The sequence below is a fragment of the Microtus ochrogaster genome, unplaced genomic scaffold (genome assembly GCF_000317375.1).
Source record: "Microtus ochrogaster isolate Prairie Vole_2 unplaced genomic scaffold, MicOch1.0 UNK8, whole genome shotgun sequence".
NCBI classification, from domain to species: domain Eukaryota; kingdom Metazoa; phylum Chordata; class Mammalia; order Rodentia; family Cricetidae; genus Microtus; species Microtus ochrogaster.
Window position 1 is genome coordinate 8,806,772 of NW_004949106.1, and position 19,598 is coordinate 8,826,369.

Genomic DNA, 19,598 nt, shown 5'->3' on the forward strand with positions numbered 1-19,598 from the left:
TGTTTTTTAACTCTACCTTTCCAAAAACAGGATAGAGAAAAATCTGCCTTCACAGTGCTTACTAATAATAATTCCCACACTGTTCAAAGATATCGGGAAAATTCTTCCCCACTTTGTGTCAATATTTTGTACAACAGCTATTGGAAATATTCACAAATAGTTTCCTCAATCTATAATTAACTATTATATGGATGGTAGCTTACTAGCTGATTCAAACACAGATATCTTAGAAAAAATGTTTGACGAGATGAAACAAAACAAAACCAGCTTGCCTTGTTGGGGATTGCAAATTGCTCCTGAAAAAAAAAATACAAACAGGAGATTCTATTAATTACCTAGGATATAAGATAAGATAGAGTTACAGAAAATTCAACCACAGAAAGTATAAATCAGGACAGATCAATTTTAAACTCTTCAAAAAAAGGAATTGTAGATGCAACCATCACCAACAACCAAGAGATGGAAGAGAGAATCTCAGGCATTAAAGATAATGATAGAACAATAGATACATTAGCCAAAGAAAATGCTAAATCTAAAAAATTCCTGACACAAAACACCCAGGAAATCTGGGACACTATGCAAAAACGAAACCTAAGAATAACAGGAATAGAAGAAGGAGAAGAATCCCAGCTCAAATGCTTGGAAAATAATTTAAAGAAAATCATAGAAGAAAATTTTCTTAACCTAAAGAAGGAGACGTCTATAAGACGTAAGATAGAAGAAGCTTACAGAACACCAAATAGGTTGGACCAGAAAAGAAAGCTCCCTCACCATATCGTAACTGATGTCACTAGGAGGTCTGCTCTTTTCTGAGGGGAAACAGATCTGGGGGAGAGGGCTTAGGGAGGCGGAGAAGAGGCTGTGGTTGTGATATAAACAGCAACGGCAGGGAAAACAAACCAACGATTATGAAGTGGAAGTAGCCCTCATTAGAAATCACGAATATAACGTTCTAAAATAGTGATCTACACAGTTCTTTTTACCCATACGCAATAATCAGGAACTTCAGTACTGTCAGACTAAAAAAGCCCTTTTAATTCCGAGAAACAACTCCTTAGAAGCAAAAAATACATGGAGTAGGACTTCACGAAGATTTAGTTCTTATGACTAAACCTTCAACTGCAGTGCTTATGTGAGAAATGGCCCCAGCAATTCCCCAAATAATATCTACTTTAAATAAACTCGCTGAATCCACTTTGGCTGTCTCATTATTCAATTTGCTTTCAAGGAACGCGGTGACGAAAGAGGAAAAATACTTCTTTCTAACATAACCATACTGGCAGGAGCAGCGACATCATCAGTATTCAGAGAATGTCTTGGCAGGTGAAACCTTCAGAAAAAGAAGGAACAGCAGCTAATCCAAGTTATCAAAATAGCCAGAGTACTTCTCATATGAGGTGTTTCTAAGGCAGAAAAAGTAAACACACAACATCATTATGTTTAAATTTTAGACAAGGACAACGGTTCCTCACAGAAACCGTGATGGAAGTCAGCGTGTTTACGAGAGCAGCTGCGAGCAGAGCGGGCGGGCGGGCTCCGTGTGGAGACTTAGGTAACACGGCGATGCCATGTGGAAGGCTTAACTCTGGATTTTAACATGATTTGAAGCATACTAGTGCTATTTTTAAAAAGGAGAAGAGTTGTGTACACCAGTGGAAACAGGTTTTTGGAGGTAGAAAGCTTATCTCACTCAGTAGATGATCGTGGTTACAACAGCCAGCAATTTTACTAGTAGATCTGAGTAATCACCAACTGTGTTCGTGTATAACATTCTCAACACACCTCCTAGGATCTGAACGGCCCCTGAAATGACTGAAGGCCACAGAGGAACTTGAATTTACTTCAAGTAATTTCTGTGACCCCCCCCACCAACAATAAAATATAGCATATAATAAAAATATTGCTTTTCATTCTCAGAAGAAAATGCCTGTTCTGATAATTCAACATTAGTTCATCACACAAACCTGGAAACTTAGAACACACACACCCAACCCCGATGAGTGGGAACGCTTCGTCTGGTCAAAATCTCCCGTCTGCTCACTTCCACCACCTGCTCTGATCTCTCCTCCTATTCTCTTTCAATTATGATCTTTAGTTGTACTCGTGGTTGTTTATGAATGTGTAATTCTTTTTCCTCTTCAATCAGTCTTCCCTTCTGGACTACGTTTCTCTTGACCTTGGTCTTCTCTTAACTTGGAGACACTTAACTTCTAATTACTAAATGTCCTCTGGATCAGAGGTCGCAGGGTTATTTTAGCAGAGGAGCCTCCGTCCAGCCTCAGCACGGCGGCGCTGGAAGGGTCTCAAGGTATCATCTGGTAGAGAGCCCTGCCAGCAGGAACAGGTGGCCGACTCCTTAATTCTTTCTTTTTTAAGATGACTAAAGGTTTTGATCATAAACATTTCACATGGCATAAAGATTCTTCTGACCAGTTAGTAAAATGCGAGGTAAGACTGGAGCAAATGTATTTAGGAATATATATGCATATACAGGTATGTATGTAACCATTAAAAAATGACGCCATGCACTAGAAAGAGGTGTAAGGGAGGATTTGAAGGTAGGAAAGGGAAGGGGGAATAATAAAATTATACTATAATATTAAAATCGTATAATAAAAAAATAATTTTAAAAGTTGTGGTTGAACACAATTACTCACTAAAATACAAGAAAGAATTCCTTGATCACTCTGAGCTCTAAGTTTCTCATATAAATCCAGGTAATACTGCTTACTGCAGTTTCTGTAAGGGTTCTAAAGCGTGAAGAGGAACGGCACACATGTAAAATTGGAAGAGAACACAGGAAAGTGTGAAGAACCTGTCCTCCAAGCTATGCCAGGTTCCCAATCCCATCTCAACCCTTTACCATTTGAGTTCTCGGAGTTCAGCTCCCGGGCAGCCTCGTCTTAGTACACTGCCAATTCATCTGCAGGTACAGCGAGGACAGCACAGACGGAGGCGCCTGGTCTACACAGATCCTCAGGAAATGCTAAGTCCCCACTCTCCATCTACTGCTATGCGAGCTGGTCTCCTCCCATTGACTACTTTAATGTGCTTGTGTGGAATCCAGGAAAAACAAAGGTTCAGGATTTGACACACAAGACAAAATCCTTTACTTCATCAGTCCTGCTTTGAAAATCAGAAGGAAATGAGCTAGAGTGGCCTTTAGCAAACCTTAAGCAACTCTGGAAGATGAGAGACGTTGCTCCATGGTGAGGGTCAAAGGGGGAAGAAGAGCTGCCTAAGGGAAGCACCCAGAGCTTCTCCTGGGTCACTGATAGCAAGAGCCATAAAGAGTACGGTTTGGAAGTCTAGCAGACTTCCCATAGGTCCTCAGTGCTCCATTTACAATAAAGACAAAACTGACAGGACAGGGTTAGAAAACAAAAAGAAAAACACACAAGCTACACAAGTAAATAAAAGAAAATTATCTCTCATAGCTAAGAGAGTTGGGAAAACCGAGATCCACTTCCAACGAAGGTCAAGTCCCGGCTCCTTCTCCCAGTCCTTGGGTGATGGAAGTTGGAAATGGCTCTCTTGGCTTCTTGGCAAAGGTCAAGCTATGACGGCTTTTCCATATGACAGAATCACCTTCACCGTCTTCACATGGGTGACTAGATTCTTCACAAACGAAGTAGGATTGTGGGATACGGCGAATGTCTACTCCATGGCATGCATCTAACTGATTGATACAGGATATATCATCTCTTCATTAGATTGCTAAAGAATTGCTTACACGAGATAATAATGCTCACCTTATTATGTATAAAAATAATCCTGAGGTCAGGGATAAGGAGAGCGTAGCTTATGAGGAGATCCTGCACATGTTTGAGTTCGTCTTTACACTTTTTAGCAGTTGAGTAGAACTGCTTCCTTACAGGCAGGTTCTTGAACAACTTCAGGGCAGTTACCGTTGTACCTGTGGGCAGACAAGAAGCAAGCGCTTTAGATGCGGAAGGACTGCCCATCTCTAAAGGCACACAGTCAGTAATCAACCCCTTCTAGCATTAAGACCAATCCTCCGCCAAGCACGGAGGTCCAAACAAGGTCATGGCTGTGAACTAGCACAGACTCTTCCTGCTCAGACCCACTGCCTACCGCAGAGAAACAGCCTCACTAGAATACAATCTGAGAATCTGCTGACAGTCAAACCTTCTGGAGATGCTAGAGCCTCTACATTTTAAGTACAGTATAAACACGATGTAAGACTATACAGAACATGTAATGACCTTTATCATGCCACTTAAGTATTTACATAAAACACCATAGAATTATTTAGTTTAACTCACCTCACCTTCAAAGGAGAACATTGAAAACAGAAATTAATCAGGCATGGTGAAATATGCCTGCCATCCAAGCAAGGAGGCTGAATGGGGCTTCACCACACAAAGACAAACATCTCTCTTCCAGAAAAAGAACAAACCTCTCTAGAGATTTTTAAATCATTTCCTATGTGCAAGTATTTGGGCTGGGTACATATGTGTGCACCATGTGTGTGTGGTGCCCACGGAGGGCAAGAGAGGCAGTCTTCGGTAAATGGAGTTACGAGCAGTTCTGAGCAATCATGGAGCTGTTGGGAAATTGAACCACAGCCACAGTCCTCTGGAAAAGCAGTCAGTGCTCTTAACCACCGAGTCAACTTTCTAGGCCCCAAGAAACATTTCTTAAAATCAAAGACTGAAATCATTTTCCACTGGAAATCCTAAAATTTATAATATTTTTGGGAGAAAAATGTTTAAAAGTTTTAGTCATCAAGTTTTTAACAAGAAGGCCAGCATCAAAGTTTTCATTTGTGGCACCAGAAGACACACAAATCACACAGTATTCGGGGACATTTGGAAACCTACATCCAAATAGCCAGGTGTGGTAGTGTGTACCTGGAACCCCAGCACTCGGGACACTGAGGTTCTGCATAGCTCAACGCTGGCCACACAGGAAGCGCCTGCTCCGCCACACAAAAAGGAGAAAGAGTCACAGCACTCCTAGTGTTTCTCACGGTGCGGACCCGGGGTCTCCACAGCTCTCTGCTACCAACCCTTCCACATCACCTCTGTTGCTTTGTGAATCTGAGAACCCTTAGGACTGCTTCTACCAAGGGGCCCATGGCCACCCCACTTGGCTAAAATGAAGAGTGGGCAAGAGCAAACCAAGATCAGGGCACCCACACAATAGAGACAAGACCAGTTACCTAAGCCAAGGACAACTCCAGAAGCCTAGAGCCATGTGCAAACCCACCAACATGAGCAGCCCCGACAATGTGCCTCTTCCAGAGGCCAGGACCCCTATTGTTTTAGCCCCAAGAAACAGTTTACCTGAAGCACAACACAAGGAATCCTACAAGGGCCTCTACAAGTTTGAAGAGGATGGATAAAGGAAGACGGTGAAAGCACAAGCCAACAGCTGAACTAAATAAGACCAATTCAAACCACAAAGTAGAGTTCAACAAAGAAATAGAATCATCAAAGAAAACCCAAAACTGATATAAAACTAGGAATAAAACCTTAGAAAACCAGACAAAACCCTGAGAGGTATGCTTCTCCAACAGACTGCAGGACACGCAAGGGGAAACTTCAGGCACTGAAGACAAGGTAGAAGTGAGCTGGTGGCACAAAAATACTCAACAAAATACTTGAAAACCGAGTCCAAAATGATCATCCATTGTGATCAAATAGGCTTCATCCCAGCAATGCAAGGATGGTTCAATCTATGAAAATCAAAAAATGAAATCCACTGAAAACAAAAACATGATCATGTCATTAGATGCAGAAAGAGTCTTTGACAAAATTTAACAAGCCATTATGATAGAAGTCATGGAGAGACCAGGACAAGGAACAGACCTCAGCACAATGAAAGCAATTTACAGCAAGCCCACAGCCAATCAGACTAAAGGGGGAGAAATCCAAAGCACTGCTACTAGAATCAGGAATGAGGAAAAGTCCACTCTGTCCATCCCTAGTCATTGCAGAACTCTTAACTAAAGCAATAAGACAGCTGAAAGAGCTCAAGGGATACAAACAGTAAAGGAAGAAGTCAGAGTACATTTATTTGCATATGATATGCAAATATATAAAGTCCTTATATATAAGGGTCTTTAAAAATACCACCAGAAAATTTCCACAGTACATAAAAACTTTCATTAAACTACTACTACACAAAATTACCACACAAACATTAGTAGCCTTCTTTTAGACAAGTAAAAAAAGGGGCTAGGAAATCAGGGAAACACCACTTTCCACGAGAGTGTAAAAACAAACAAACAGAAAAACTTGGACTAACTAACCAAGTAAAAAACATGTATAATAAAAATTTGAAGACACTAAATAAATTGAAGAAGATATCAGAAGATGGAAAGATTTTCCATGCTCATGGTTCACTAGGATTAATACTGCAAAAATGACTATCCTGTGAAATACAATTCCCCATCAAAATTCCAACATAGTTCTCCACAGAAATTGAAAAAAAAAATCAATCTTTAGCTTCATATTAAAACACACACACAGAGACACAGACACCCCAAGACAAATTTTAAAAAACAAAAACAAAAAACAAGAGAACCAAAACAATCCTGAAAAATAAAAGAACTTTTGGAGGTCTTATCATCTTGGATTTCAAGTTGTATCAAAGACCAATAGTAACAAAAACAGCACTGTACTGGCATAAAAAGACACACTGATTAACAGAATTGGACTGAAGAACAAGACATAAGTCTACACACCTATAGGCACCTGAATTTTGACAAAGAAGCCAAAAATTCACAATGGAGAAAAGCCAGCTTCATCAACAAATGGTGCTGGTCAAACTGTGTAGCTGTATGAGGAAGAATCCAAATAGATCCCTGTTTTTCATCCTGCACAAAACTCAACTCCCAGTGGATCAAGAACCTCAGAGCAGATACTCTGAAAACATGCCGTTGACAGAGACAGGAAAAGTCTTTCTGAACAGAGCAGGCACAATAACCAACAGCTAACAAGTGAGACCTCACTAGACTGAGAAGCTCCCGAATGACGAAGGACACCAGACTTGCAGTCAAGTGGCTACAGAATGGGGAGATCTTTGCCAGGTTCATATCCAGTGGATGGTCAATATCTAAAACATATAAAGAACTAAAAAACCTGAACATTAAGAAAACAACCCAACTTAAAAACGGGGCACAGAACTAAACAGAAACGGCTGAGGAACAAGGAATGTTCAACCTCAGTCATCATGAAAATGCAAATCCAGAGTCTCTAAGATTTCATCTTACCCCAGTCAGAATGATCAAGTTCAATAAAACAATGACAGTTCATGCTGGCAAGGATGGGGAACAAGGGGAGCACTCCTCCATTGCTGGTGGGAGCGCAAACTTGTACAGCCAATATGGAAATCGGTGTGTTGGTTCCTCAGGAAGCTGGAAACTGACCCACCTCAAAATTTAGCTACCCCACTCCTGGGCATGTACCCAAAGACTACACCTGACCACAAAAACGCCTGGCTCACCCACCCTCGCTGCTGCTCTACTCCCGATAGCCAGGAACAGGAAACTGCCTCGATGCCCATTAACTGATGGATGGTAATGAAATGGGCTGCATTTACACTATCGAATTATTCAGCAGGTAAAGGGTGGAGCTAGAAGCAATCATCCTGAGCAAGGCAACCTGAAGCCCGAAAGAAAAGTATTGCCATGTTTTCTGTTACATGTGGGTGTTCTCTGTGTGTTTCAATCACAACAAGCGCAGCAACCGGGAAGGAGGAGCAGATCTGCCAAGGAAGGGAAGGACACGGTGTTTTAAAGAGATAAGAGGCAACTAGAATAGGAGGATTGGATGGACAAGAGGCTGAGAGAGCAGGGTAAAGGGAAGGGACAGCTAACATTAACCACCCCTGGGAAACCACATGGCCTTCTAGTACTGTAGGCTGCTCCGCATCCTGTCTCAGTCAATCGTGCCAGCAGCAGGGCAATGATCATCCATTACTTGTTGTCCAGGAAGTCACACTGCTGTGCCTTCCTAACCGGACCCGTCAGCTTCGCCCTCAAATGTCCTGGTCTCTGAGAATCTCCCGTCTGCCCTGGACATGTTCAGTGGTTTCATTCCACTCTCATTACTACGATAATATGACAGGGTGGAGCAAGGCATGTGGATAGAAACCAAGGCCCCACATGGACAAGGTTATGAAAACAAAACATTATTAGATAATTTTAATATACATATTATGTTCTAAATACTACATTATACCCAACCCACATACCCATAAATTACTTTTTCTCCTTAAAAGAGCCCAAGTAAACTAAGAATCATAAGAAATATAAAAATTAAATGTTTTAATAAAACTTACTGCTGGGTGGTGGCGGCGCACACTTTTAATCCCAGCACTTGGGAGACAGAGTCTGGGGCCAGCCTGGTCTACAGAGCTAGTTCTAGGACAGCCAGGATTATACAAAGAAACCCTGTATCAATAAACAAACAAACAAAAAATAAAACTTACAGATAAAAGGGATTTTTTTATTTCAAATTAAATGTCTGAATCTGAATGCTGAAATGTCCTTAAAAATAAAGGGACCAAGTAACACCGGCTAATAGGGAGGAGGCTTGGCACACTGTCGGATTTTACAGAAGGAACGAGTCAGTTCTCTAACTTTAGCACATTCTTCAAACACCAGAATTAAATTGCAGTTCCGCAATTGCTCCACACGGCCCTATGTCATGCCACTTAAGACGGAAGCTATTTACACTTCTGATGTAAAGGCGGGTGCTGAATTGTCAGAAAGGGTTCTAAAGGAATGAACACAGTTCCGCTGCTGTGCTAAGACAAACTCCACACCCACAGTCCCCCGCGCAGCGGTCTACAGCAGGGGTTTCCACGGCACAGAGCAGAATACTCCTTCCAAAGCATCTGCTCTGGAGCGTCGGCTGGACGCACACAACTGGTGGGCGGGCAAAGAGAGCTGTGACGACCACAAATAACCAGGCACCCCTGGGAACAAGCCTTGGGAAGCTGAGAGTTAATCCGCTTCCTGGAAGGAAAGCAGGGAGAGGGGCGGGAGAGATGGGACGGTGGCTAAGACTGAAAAGTGTCTCTTTCCTGCATTCCTTCAGTTCCTTTGTGTCCATCTTTTCCAAATTAGCCAACTGTTAAAGACTGTGGGTGGACTTGGTGAATGGACAGAAGATGCAGTACCACCTGCCTTAAAATAAAAACCAAGTTCTCTCCCTGCCGCACTGTGCTGGCTCTAGCACACTTCCTGTCTGTGTGCTTGCTCTAGCACACTTCCTGTCTGTGTGCTTGCTCTAGCGCATTTCCTGTCAGTGCGCTTGCTCTAGTTCACTTCCTGCCGCATTGTGCTTACTCTAGCTCACTTCCTGTCTGTGCGCTTGCTCTAGTTCACTTCCTGTCTGTGCGCTTGCTCTAGTTCACTTCCTGCCACACTGTGCTTGCTCTAGCACACTTCCTGTCTGTGCACTTGCTCTAGTGCACTTCCTGTCTGTGTGCTTGCTCTAGTTAGCTTCCTGTCTGTGCGCTTGCTCTAGTGCACTTCCTGTCTGTGTGCTTGCTCTAGGTCTGTGTGCACTGCACCCTCTTAATCAAAATTACAGTTTACCTTCCAAAGGTGAGGGGGAGTAGAAAAGACTGTGCTGGTCTTGAAGAGGACCAGAGTTCAGTTGCCAGCACCCACATCAGGTGACTCCCAACTCCTGTAACCTAACTACAGCTCCAGCCAATCAGACAGCCTCTCCTGGTTCTTGTAGGCACTAATATAGAAGTGGGAAGCAGGCATATACACACAGACACGCAGAGACAGACACACACTGGTGTACAATTAAAAACAAATATTTTTAAGAGGAAAAAAAGAAAGCCAGTTATGTTTAAAAGTGTAGTGAAGAGATGAGAAGAACAATTAAAATAACAAGCACTGAAACCAAGATCACCTTCAATGGCTAAAACAATCCATAAAACAAATATCTGTACCCAAAAGGCAAGAAAGAAATCTTCCGTAAACCACATTTAAATATGTACAACGTTTCAGTGTCTAGTTGAGATTTTGTTGGAGGCTGCCCCTGTAGCTATGTGTGCCGTCTGCAGGGACCATCTCACCCGAGGACATGAAGAGTGACTTCTAAGGGCATTTGCATCACAGTGGCGTTTAGTCCCCAAGAACCTCAGATGCACAGGTATAAATTAGGATGGCCGAACTGCAGTTTTATCTTACAGAGAAAATATTTAAATGGAAGCTAATGACAGCTGGTGAAATGTGAGTCTGAGATTCAGTGGCTTACAAACCATCAACACGAAGCGACGCTACCGCAAGGGCACTTTTACTCTTTTACTCGGCACAGGGTTGTATAATTTGTCTATCTAGAGCAATCTGAAGTTTAGATTTTTTTTTGTTGCTGTTGTTGTTGTTGCTGTTACCTAAGCAATCGGGTATAGTGAGGTGGAAAAAGTGAGTTTAAAAAGTCGTAGTGATTTTGTAACTACTGACCTTTCGAGTGTGTTGTTTCCCGAGTTATGAAACAAGCTAATGAAAATAAGATGCATTTACCGACTACAAAACTTCCTCAACACGCATACCTAATTTAACTCACTAAAGGTGCAAGACTGACGTCAGTAGAAAAAGAAAAATCAAGCGCTGAAAGGGCAGAGATCAGATGGAGCCCTTCCGTGAGGATTGTTATTTCACAGTTCCCATGGAGACGAACACAGAAAAGCATGAGAAGTTTGATGATACAGAGCCACCCACGGGCCACCCAGACCAGACCGGCACCCGCTGAGATAAAAATAAATACTTTTAAGTTTTATAAGGCGACAGGGTTACTTCACAGCGGTCTCCTAGGAGGACGAACGCCTTCTAGTGCTTTCCTAACGTGAACTTTGACGATCTAGGCTGAGAGGATTTCTAAAAAGGGAAGATGTCTAAGAAGTAAAATCAAGTTAGACCTATCTTCGTTTAACACATATTGAAAAGATGGTCATGTATTATTTAGCTAAGGTAGGTAGTATTTATTACATAGCAAACTAATTATAGATGAGTTCTTTTTTATTGACTATGAACAAGTGTAAATGAGAGTTTTCTTAGAATTTCCTATTAGTTCTTCTTCCCCTGTGGATACAAAAAAAAAAAAATGTAAATTTCTAATGAGCAAATGTAATCACTAACTATGCTGACAATTTCCAAAATTAGAGGCAGAGTGTGTGGACTTACCAGACTTAAAAAAGTAAATTTTATAACGACTGAAGCCATTATTTTAAAAGTAAAGACAATGTTTTAACATTAAAACGAATTCACAAAAATTGAAGTGCTTTGGTCAATTAAAACAAGGAGCCATGAAGTTAAATTAAGATCAACAACCCAGGTGGGAGGAGGGGAAGAGCAGCAATTACCCCACTAGTCCTTCACAGACCAGAGATTCTGCGACCTCAGCTCTCCAGGGGAGTCACCTTTGACACCGCCTCCACGCTACCCATCCACGCTGGGGAAAGCTTAGGCGCTTTAGTGAACACAGACTAAAGAGACCATTTTCTACCTTAGGATTAGTTCTTAGAAAACGTAAAAATATACAAGTAAAATTACATACAGACACATGTGCACAAAACAATACTAGGAACAATGGCTGGTAATTATTTATCTCAGAATAATACAGAGTGAAGAAGTGGACGGGTGTCAGGCAGGACTGCGCTGGAAGGTTGGTAACCGGGAGCTGACAGCAATTACACGATTGACTACCGCAGGCCTAGGTATGAAGTTTTCCATTCATACATATGCTGTCAACTTAGTCAATCATAGGACCTTGGGGTTACAGTCCATTACAATTCAATGAGACTTTAGGTACCTCAGCAGACTCCTGCCCTGCGTCTGCAGAGGTGACAGTGGTGATCCAACACCAGGACAAAAACTGCTGTCACCGCGAGTCACCCAGGCACCCAGCCTTAACTCGTTCCTCTTTAGGATGGCTCCGCTCCCTCAAAGGATGGCCACATTTCATCAAGACCAACCCCAAACACTGTCTAAATTCAAGACAAAACTCTTTAAATAATAATGATGATGATGATGATGATGATAGTAATAATAATAATAATGATAGGCAGGAAAATATCACTTACTTACCTTGACCAAAGCACTCACTTACCTTGACCAAGATGTGAGGGTTTCTGAGAAAGTATGTGGCCACTGCCATCTAAAACATATTGGGTGCTAAAGTCATCAGCAGCTGTCCTTGTTGTGACGATCACCTGGAAAGAACAAACCAAACCAAAAGGACTTGTATTTCAAACTAATACAGTGACCGCTCTCTCCCGCCTTTATCTTTTTTTCCTTATTTGAGATAGAGTCTTGCTATGTCGTTTAGACTAGTCTCAAACTCCGGATTTTCACGCCTCCTTCTGAGTCCTGGGATCACAAGAATCTATCACTGCAACCCACCGAAGTGATCGTTCACCTGCGGCAACGAGGAGAACTGTCACAAAGCTGGCAAGGAAAGCAATGCCTACAACTCTAGCACTTGGGGTCTAAGGCAGGAGAATTGCTGTGAGTTCCAGGCTAGGGTGGGATACAGAGGAGAAACCCTGTCTCAGAAGACATGAGGAAAACAAACAAAAATATTATCACATATTAATATTGAAGATGCTATTACTTAGTAATTCTTTTTCAAAGATTTACTTTATTTTAACTGAGTGTGTGTGAGTGTGATTGTGCACACACGTGTGCAGGGGTGTGTGTACAGGGGTGTGTGTGACTATGCACAGGCGTGTGCAGGGGTGTGTGTGTGTGTGAGACTATGCACAGGCGTGTGCAGGTGTGCACATGCAATTTGTGATTATGTACATGTGTGCAGATGTGTATGTACACATGTGTGCAGGTGTGTGATCATGTGTACATGTGTACGTTCCTTACGAGGCCAGAGGCGTCAGGTCCCTTGGAGATGAAGCTACAGGAGACTGTGAACCTCCAGGTGGGTGCTAGGACTGAACTCGGGGTTTCTGGAAGAACAGCACATGATCTTAAATATTAAAATGGGGCTCCCCCTGGCTTGATAAATTACCGTGAAAACTTCTCTGGTAGTAACTTTTGGAGATACTCTTTGAAACAACACAGCAGGCTGGGGTTTGTCTGTTTGTTTTCTGAAGACAGGGTTTCTTTGTGTTGCCCAGTTGGCCTTGGAACTCGCTCTGTAGACCAGGCTGACTTCTGTCTCCCAAGTGCTGGGATTAAATGCGTGAACCATCACAAGTGAAGGCAGCATGTGATTTTTTTTTTTTACATTGCAACTAAATTAATATTTGAGCATTTAATTAAAATACAAACCACTATACTGCAAATGGCCATTTGTATTATATAATACACAAACGTAAAAGAAAACACTTCAATTGTACCAAGGGTATCTGCTTTTTAATAATTCCCATAAAATTTATGGACAAATAAGAAATTGTTTAGTAATCATTTCCTTCCCTTATGTATTTTATACAAAACATTTCTGAATTTCAAGTTTATAGTTTCAAATAGTAAAATTCAAAATATATAAGTATTTAAGGATATTTTTCTTAAACTCAAGTTGAAAATTCAATGTTTAAGGGTAAATTTTTCATTAATTAAAAGTCAGCATTAAGCATATGAGCATAGGAGAATATGAAAATACCTCCTTATGATGTCATCTGTGAAAACAGAAATTTAAGAATCTTGTACCTTTCTGAACTCCCTACATCCCACATCCTATTATCTACCTGGCAGGAAACACAGCCTTGATGGAAAATAAAATGAAAAACAGACAAAAAGAAATGGTGAAGAGCGGGGATATGGTCAGGGGAAGCAAGATGGCCTGGGACAGAGCAGCCCTGTGATAAGGAGTCATCTCTCCTGGCTCTTCTTGACTCAGCACAAGAGAACCTACAATAATCCAGCTGCACTGCTTGGGCTCCTCTGGGTCCAGTTAGAGTCTGTATTTGATGGTTCTACCATCTGTCCTCAGTAGATTTACTGGTGCCATATGCTCTGTGGAACACACGGTCACCATGTGTGGGTACCAGTATATCGCCGCCGCCGCCGACACCACCACCACCATCACCATCCCCCACCAGACCCTACTCCATCTGTGTGTGTGTGTGTAGGTATATGGGTATATACATATATATTATGTGAGCTATATAGGGATATATTGATATAGATAGACACTAGATAAGTAGATGAGAGATAGAGAAATAAAGATCTTTGTTAGTCTGGAGAACTAGCAGAGACTACTAGTTCTGAAATGTCTATCCAACTTTTACTAGGAGTATTCGCTCAAGCTGCTATTTGCATGGTAATTATTCAAAAAATGGAAACAAAGAATGTTAGCTAAGACAAAGATGTATGTGTCTGTGTATGCCAGCTGTTCTACATCCATTCCATAGGTTGGTGATGCAGAGCTTTAACCTTGAGCTTCCCTGTCAAACCCCTGCTCTAAATTATCCAGTACATTATTGGTTTTGTTTACCAGAAACAAAGAGAACAGTAAGTGGTATAAATTGTTTTCTGTTTTATTATCCACAGTTACTCCTTTAAAAATAATTCTTCATGGAAACAACTGCTTCTAGAAAATGCCAAGGTCAAACTGAACCCTATTTCTACTCTACAAAGAGCCGGTCACCTGATGTGATGTTGGTGTCACTGAGCACAGGCAGCTCTGCACTCAGAGTTCCAGTACAAACCCTTCTAGTGGCTTCAGGATGGTCCTGGGAAAAGGATGACACTTTCACCTCCAGGGAGGCGATGAGAAGACGGAGATCTAAGGCGTGGTAAGGTTACACGGGACTTGGTTTAAACACGCACACGGATCTGCTATGACACTAACTTGTTCACGCTTTAAACGTATCAGTGAACAGTAAACCCACACCAACCTAGATGAAGAGGCTGAAGTTCAAAGAAAGGAAACAGGATTTTAGTGCTACAATATTAGCATTTATGTTGAGCTTTTAATAAAAGCGTACTATGGCTTCCAACAATAAAATTTCATAAATGTCAGTTTTCAAGGCACTATGGAAGTTTATTCATCTGGAAGATGGTTTGTGATGTATTGTAAGACAATGAAGGACACATATATAACCCTGTTTTATAAATTCATGAGGAATTATATTTCAAGGGTTCATCTCATCACGTGGCCCCATATCCCAGGGAGGAAACCTCTTGCTGGACAGGCCAGGGTCACAGGACATTAGCAGTGCAGCAGGAGCCTGTGCCCGGCACTACAACCAGGGTCTCTGACATCACCCACAACCACTGGGGATTCTTTCTAGAAACACTGAGCAACTGTGGAAGAGGGCGAGCCCAGTGACATCAGAATTAAGATGACACCTTTAAGAATTCTTCAGAGGACTGTCAGGATTATATGTCTTCTCTATTATTAAAAGTGGGCCCAATTATAAAACTAACATTACAAAAAAGTATCTCAATCCTATGTAAGCACAGTCTCCTACAGGATTTAGATGACACGGAAACAAAGTTTCTTAGGAAACATCCTGGAAGTGCAAGTCAAAGTCTTCCTCACCCAAATTCATTCAAGGCCATGGGGATAAGCCTGATTTTTTTCTTTTTCTTTTCTACTGAGGTGGAGCTGGCTTTTGGTTTGTTTCTTTGGTTTCAAGACTTGAATCCAGAGTCCTCCACACGCTTGGCAGGTGTGCTACCAGAGCTACACCAGCAGCCGCAGCCTGGCTTTTGGATGAATCAACGTTGTAGCACAGAAACGTGAGTCTAGCAGCTAAGATAAAGCCTTTATGATTGAGGGAAAGGAGGCACTGCTGCCTCAATGACCAAATGTCTTTCTCTTTCTGGAGGCTGAGATGTCTACCTGCCTGGCTATGCACAGACATACACCAATGGATGTCCTCTGACTTCCACATTTCCAGAAACTTCCATGTGGGGAGACCAGCAACAGGAACAGCTGGCTGTACCCTTTTCAAAGCAGTTCTATTGCCTGGAAAGAGGCTCCAGTTAGGAAGCAGGACATTCCAACTGTTCCAACAACCTCCAGCCCTTAGTCACACTAACGTTTTACCATCACGGCTGTGACCGGCAGAAGAAGCGCTGGTACTGAAGGACACAGGTTTTACTCGCTTCCTTCAGTCTCAAGGTGGATGCTGTTTCCTGCTGCTTTATGGCTCTCCTAGCTTCTGAGTCTACCCCTCCAAGCATGGGGCTCAAAAACCACTACAGATCCTGTGCTAGCTCTCTACAGAATGACATCTAATTTACGGGACTGCTCAGAGTACTACCAGGCACACTGTAACACTGTAATAATATTGCATGGATGACCAACAAATGTGAATGTGACCAGGAGACAATGGCTAGCAACTTGAAAGAACAAGACAAAAAAATAATGAACTTGTCTATAGAATGAAGACCTTTGGTGGAAATTAGGAGGAATTTGCCTATGAATGGCTACAAAGTTTCAGAAAAGATTCCCCAACAAGAGGAGTGTAAACATACTTGAAAGCCTGCAGACTGGGATAAGCGACTGAGTTTATCACTTGTTTAAGCAAAACTGCACACTGTTTTCTACGCTGGAGTCCGGAGCAGGAAAACCTGTAGCTGCACACCATGTACCCTCTCACTGTGTCTAAGAGACAGGCACAGACGGGGGTACAGAGTCAGTGGAACAAGACAGGCTGTGCTCCACTACACGCCCGATTTTGGTAAGTCGTATGAACACACTGAAAAGTAGCAATGAGAAATTAAGGAACAGTAATTTATCATCATTCAAAAGCCTTGAGGACTTACATAATTCAATGTGCTATGCTTTTGTAGAACCAGAAGTAAAGGCCTGCTTGCATCAGTACCACCGACCCCAAAGTAATGCCTGAATTGCGACAAACTAAGATAACACTAGGACCCAAGAGCATTTCATCTCCACTACAATGAGGGGTCATTACAGACTGCTTTGAAATTGGGGTAACGAAACTTGGCATTTAACTCTGCAAGAATTTTCCTCAGCAGTAATATGGAGAGGGATCCATGGAAGACCTACACAGAAGCTTAGCCATGAACCAGACTTTGAGACAAAGGTTAATGACCAGGACTTTACTGCAGAAGAGGGCAGAGCACTGTCCTGAGCTGGGAATGGACCTCACCAAGACTTCATCAAGTCCCTGAGTGCTGACTGCTTGTTCTGCATGACCTGGGCAATATGCATCTCTCTTCTGATGACCTGAAGGAGACCCAGATGTGAGACGCGTTAGCAAGCAACACTCTTGGCAGCACGCATCCTAACGCAGGGAATCTGGGCAGTGCACAGAGGTGCACAACATACTATCAAACCTAATCATTACATGTCTAAAGACTCCACGACCAAATAATGCATGCTGAAAAGTTTGATCTGTATCAAGTTAACAAGAAGCAGAACCGGCCTGAGCCAACACTAGTCAGAAAGCGGTTACCTTTGAGGACTGTTGATGAGGATGAACATATAGAACCTTCTGAAGCAATAAAAAATGACTTTATTGTGATCTAGAGTATATATAAGACTTACCTGCTGTCTGTGCGCACACAAATGTAAACACACATATATGTGTGTGAGTTTATAATAGATTTGTAAAGGGAAAGTCTTAATGTTTTTAAGATAAATTTACACAGCATTGCAACATGTAAACTGTAAATTTTAAAGGTTCAAAAGATTTAAATTTTTCTATTACTGTAATAGTAATTCTCTGATAAATGTGATAAGTAAAATTATTTCAATTATTTATTCTTGAGGCCTTTTGAGTATCTCAAACATAAAAGGCAAAGTGATGAATGTGGGTGTTGAGTGAACTTAACTAATCTAAGACAAGCAAGAAGACAGTAAGCAGCAGACAAGCAGAACTGGCAGGCAGAGCAGAGCCGCAGTTGGAGTGGGAAGTCACATTTCTGCAGACTAAGTGCACAGCTGCCACCTAGCAGACAAAGTTGGTGTGACCTCTGCAAGGCCGGGCAGAGCTTCAGAAAACAGACACACCAAAACACGTTTCCTGACAACACTCTCGAAACATAGAGCTTAAATCCTACCTGCTAGTTTGGACAGCAGCTAACTGATCAAATATTTACGCTCTAAAGTAGCCGATCAAAGCTCGAAGCACAGGGCGGGTACTGGGAAGCTCCGGGGTCTCAAATCCTATTCCACTTAACAGTGTGCGCTCTGTACTAGTTCCAAGGCTGTGGGTTGCCGTGTACAGCTCCAGAAGGACAGGCAGTTCCCAGGTGTACCTTCTATTTGCTCTTTCCCGAACTCTACCTGGAGTCTCTAGTGAACTCTAAATAAAGCAGGTGCCAGGTAACAGAAAGAAAGAAGCACATTGTGTGCTGGGTGCTGGGGAGAGGTGCGGAGCACACTTAAGGTTTCCTCTTCAGGGGAGCTCTGAGCATCTGCAGGAAGTGGGGCCTGGTCTTCTTTGTTTTAACAGCAGAGTTTCCCACTGAGGTTTCATCACCTCTGCAGCCTTTCTCCAGCCTACTAAGGGCAACACTTTACAGAACTCTAAAGTTAAGGAGTAAGTAAATCCTTGGTTAAACATGGGCACTTGAGCATGCACGCACACATGCACACACACGCATGTTTGCACGCACTGACTACAGTGAATCTGGAAAATAATCCAATGGGCAGAGAAGGCGTAGCAATAGCTCACGATCACGCCACTTTTCCTAAACACTAGCTTAGATGCCATTACTTCATTACTTTCTGGCACTTGACCGTTCTGACCTAAGTAGGGCCTTCCAGCCTTAGCACAAGTATGATATGGCCATGGCCTCACAGTTACTGTCACCCTTACCAGCACAAGACACCTTCCAACAGTAACAGGCCCAACTCCATACAGTAACAATTTAATAAAGGAGGCCACTCAAGTCCTACAATCAGAAACACCTGAGGAGACAGGAACGAGGACTGAGGGTACCGTACCCAGGAAATCAGGAGCAGCAGCAGTGCAGACAACTGTGTGGGCCAAGCACTGAAGCATGGGGTTTAAAGAAAACACAAGAGCCCACCCCACAGTCACTGGCTACAGTGGCAGGGCCCACTCTGGCCCTTGGTATCTGTGAGGTAGGACAAGTCAATTCACAGTGGCCGAACTCTATTTCATCACCTGTATTTACCAAAGTGCAAAATCCACAGTGTTTCCCATAGACCTAAAAACAAAATCAGGGGCATGCCTTCTAAAAGGATTTCCTGATCAAGCAAGTGCAGGAAAGTATATACACTATAGACTACCTTTAGATGCGCAGTCTTAGGTTAGGGTAGATAAAGGCTCTAGAAAGTTAAATGTGGGCCTTTTGAAAGATAACCTTTCCAAGTGAAGGGTCTCCTAAACAACCTCCTCAAAGGAACAATAATATCACCAAGCACATGTTACTATTTCTCAGAATACTAAAGACAGAATTATCATAGGACATACCAAGAGCACTTCACCAAAAGCAGTGATGGCAAGGACCTACACATCTTTCAGCACCGGTGTCCAGAGCAACACTGTTCATTCGGCCAAGAATCCAATCCAAATGAGTGCATAAATAAAGTGTATACACACTGACATAGTTCACTACACTGCCCAGGCTAGATTCGCTGGCACTAGAATCACAGATGTAAACATGCCTGGCTTAGGAAACCTTTACGTGGTACAACGTAACG

The 19,598-nt window shown here is 42.4% G+C and overlaps 1 protein-coding gene across 4 annotated transcripts in view; it reads right to left on the minus strand.

Moving 5' to 3' along the window:
• Positions 1–19,598, minus strand: part of Pms1 (PMS1 homolog 1, mismatch repair system component) — a 79,247-nt gene that overhangs the window by 42,889 nt on the left and 16,760 nt on the right. For all 4 annotated transcript variants that reach the window (XM_026788893.1, XM_026788895.1, XM_005366380.3 and 1 more), the window contains 2 exons: positions 12,102–12,204; positions 3,753–3,916 (listed from right to left, as the gene is read on the minus strand). In XM_026788893.1, coding sequence (XP_026644694.1) covers positions 3,753–3,916; positions 12,102–12,204 — 267 coding nt within the window. The remainder of the gene's footprint in view (positions 1–3,752; positions 3,917–12,101; positions 12,205–19,598) is intronic.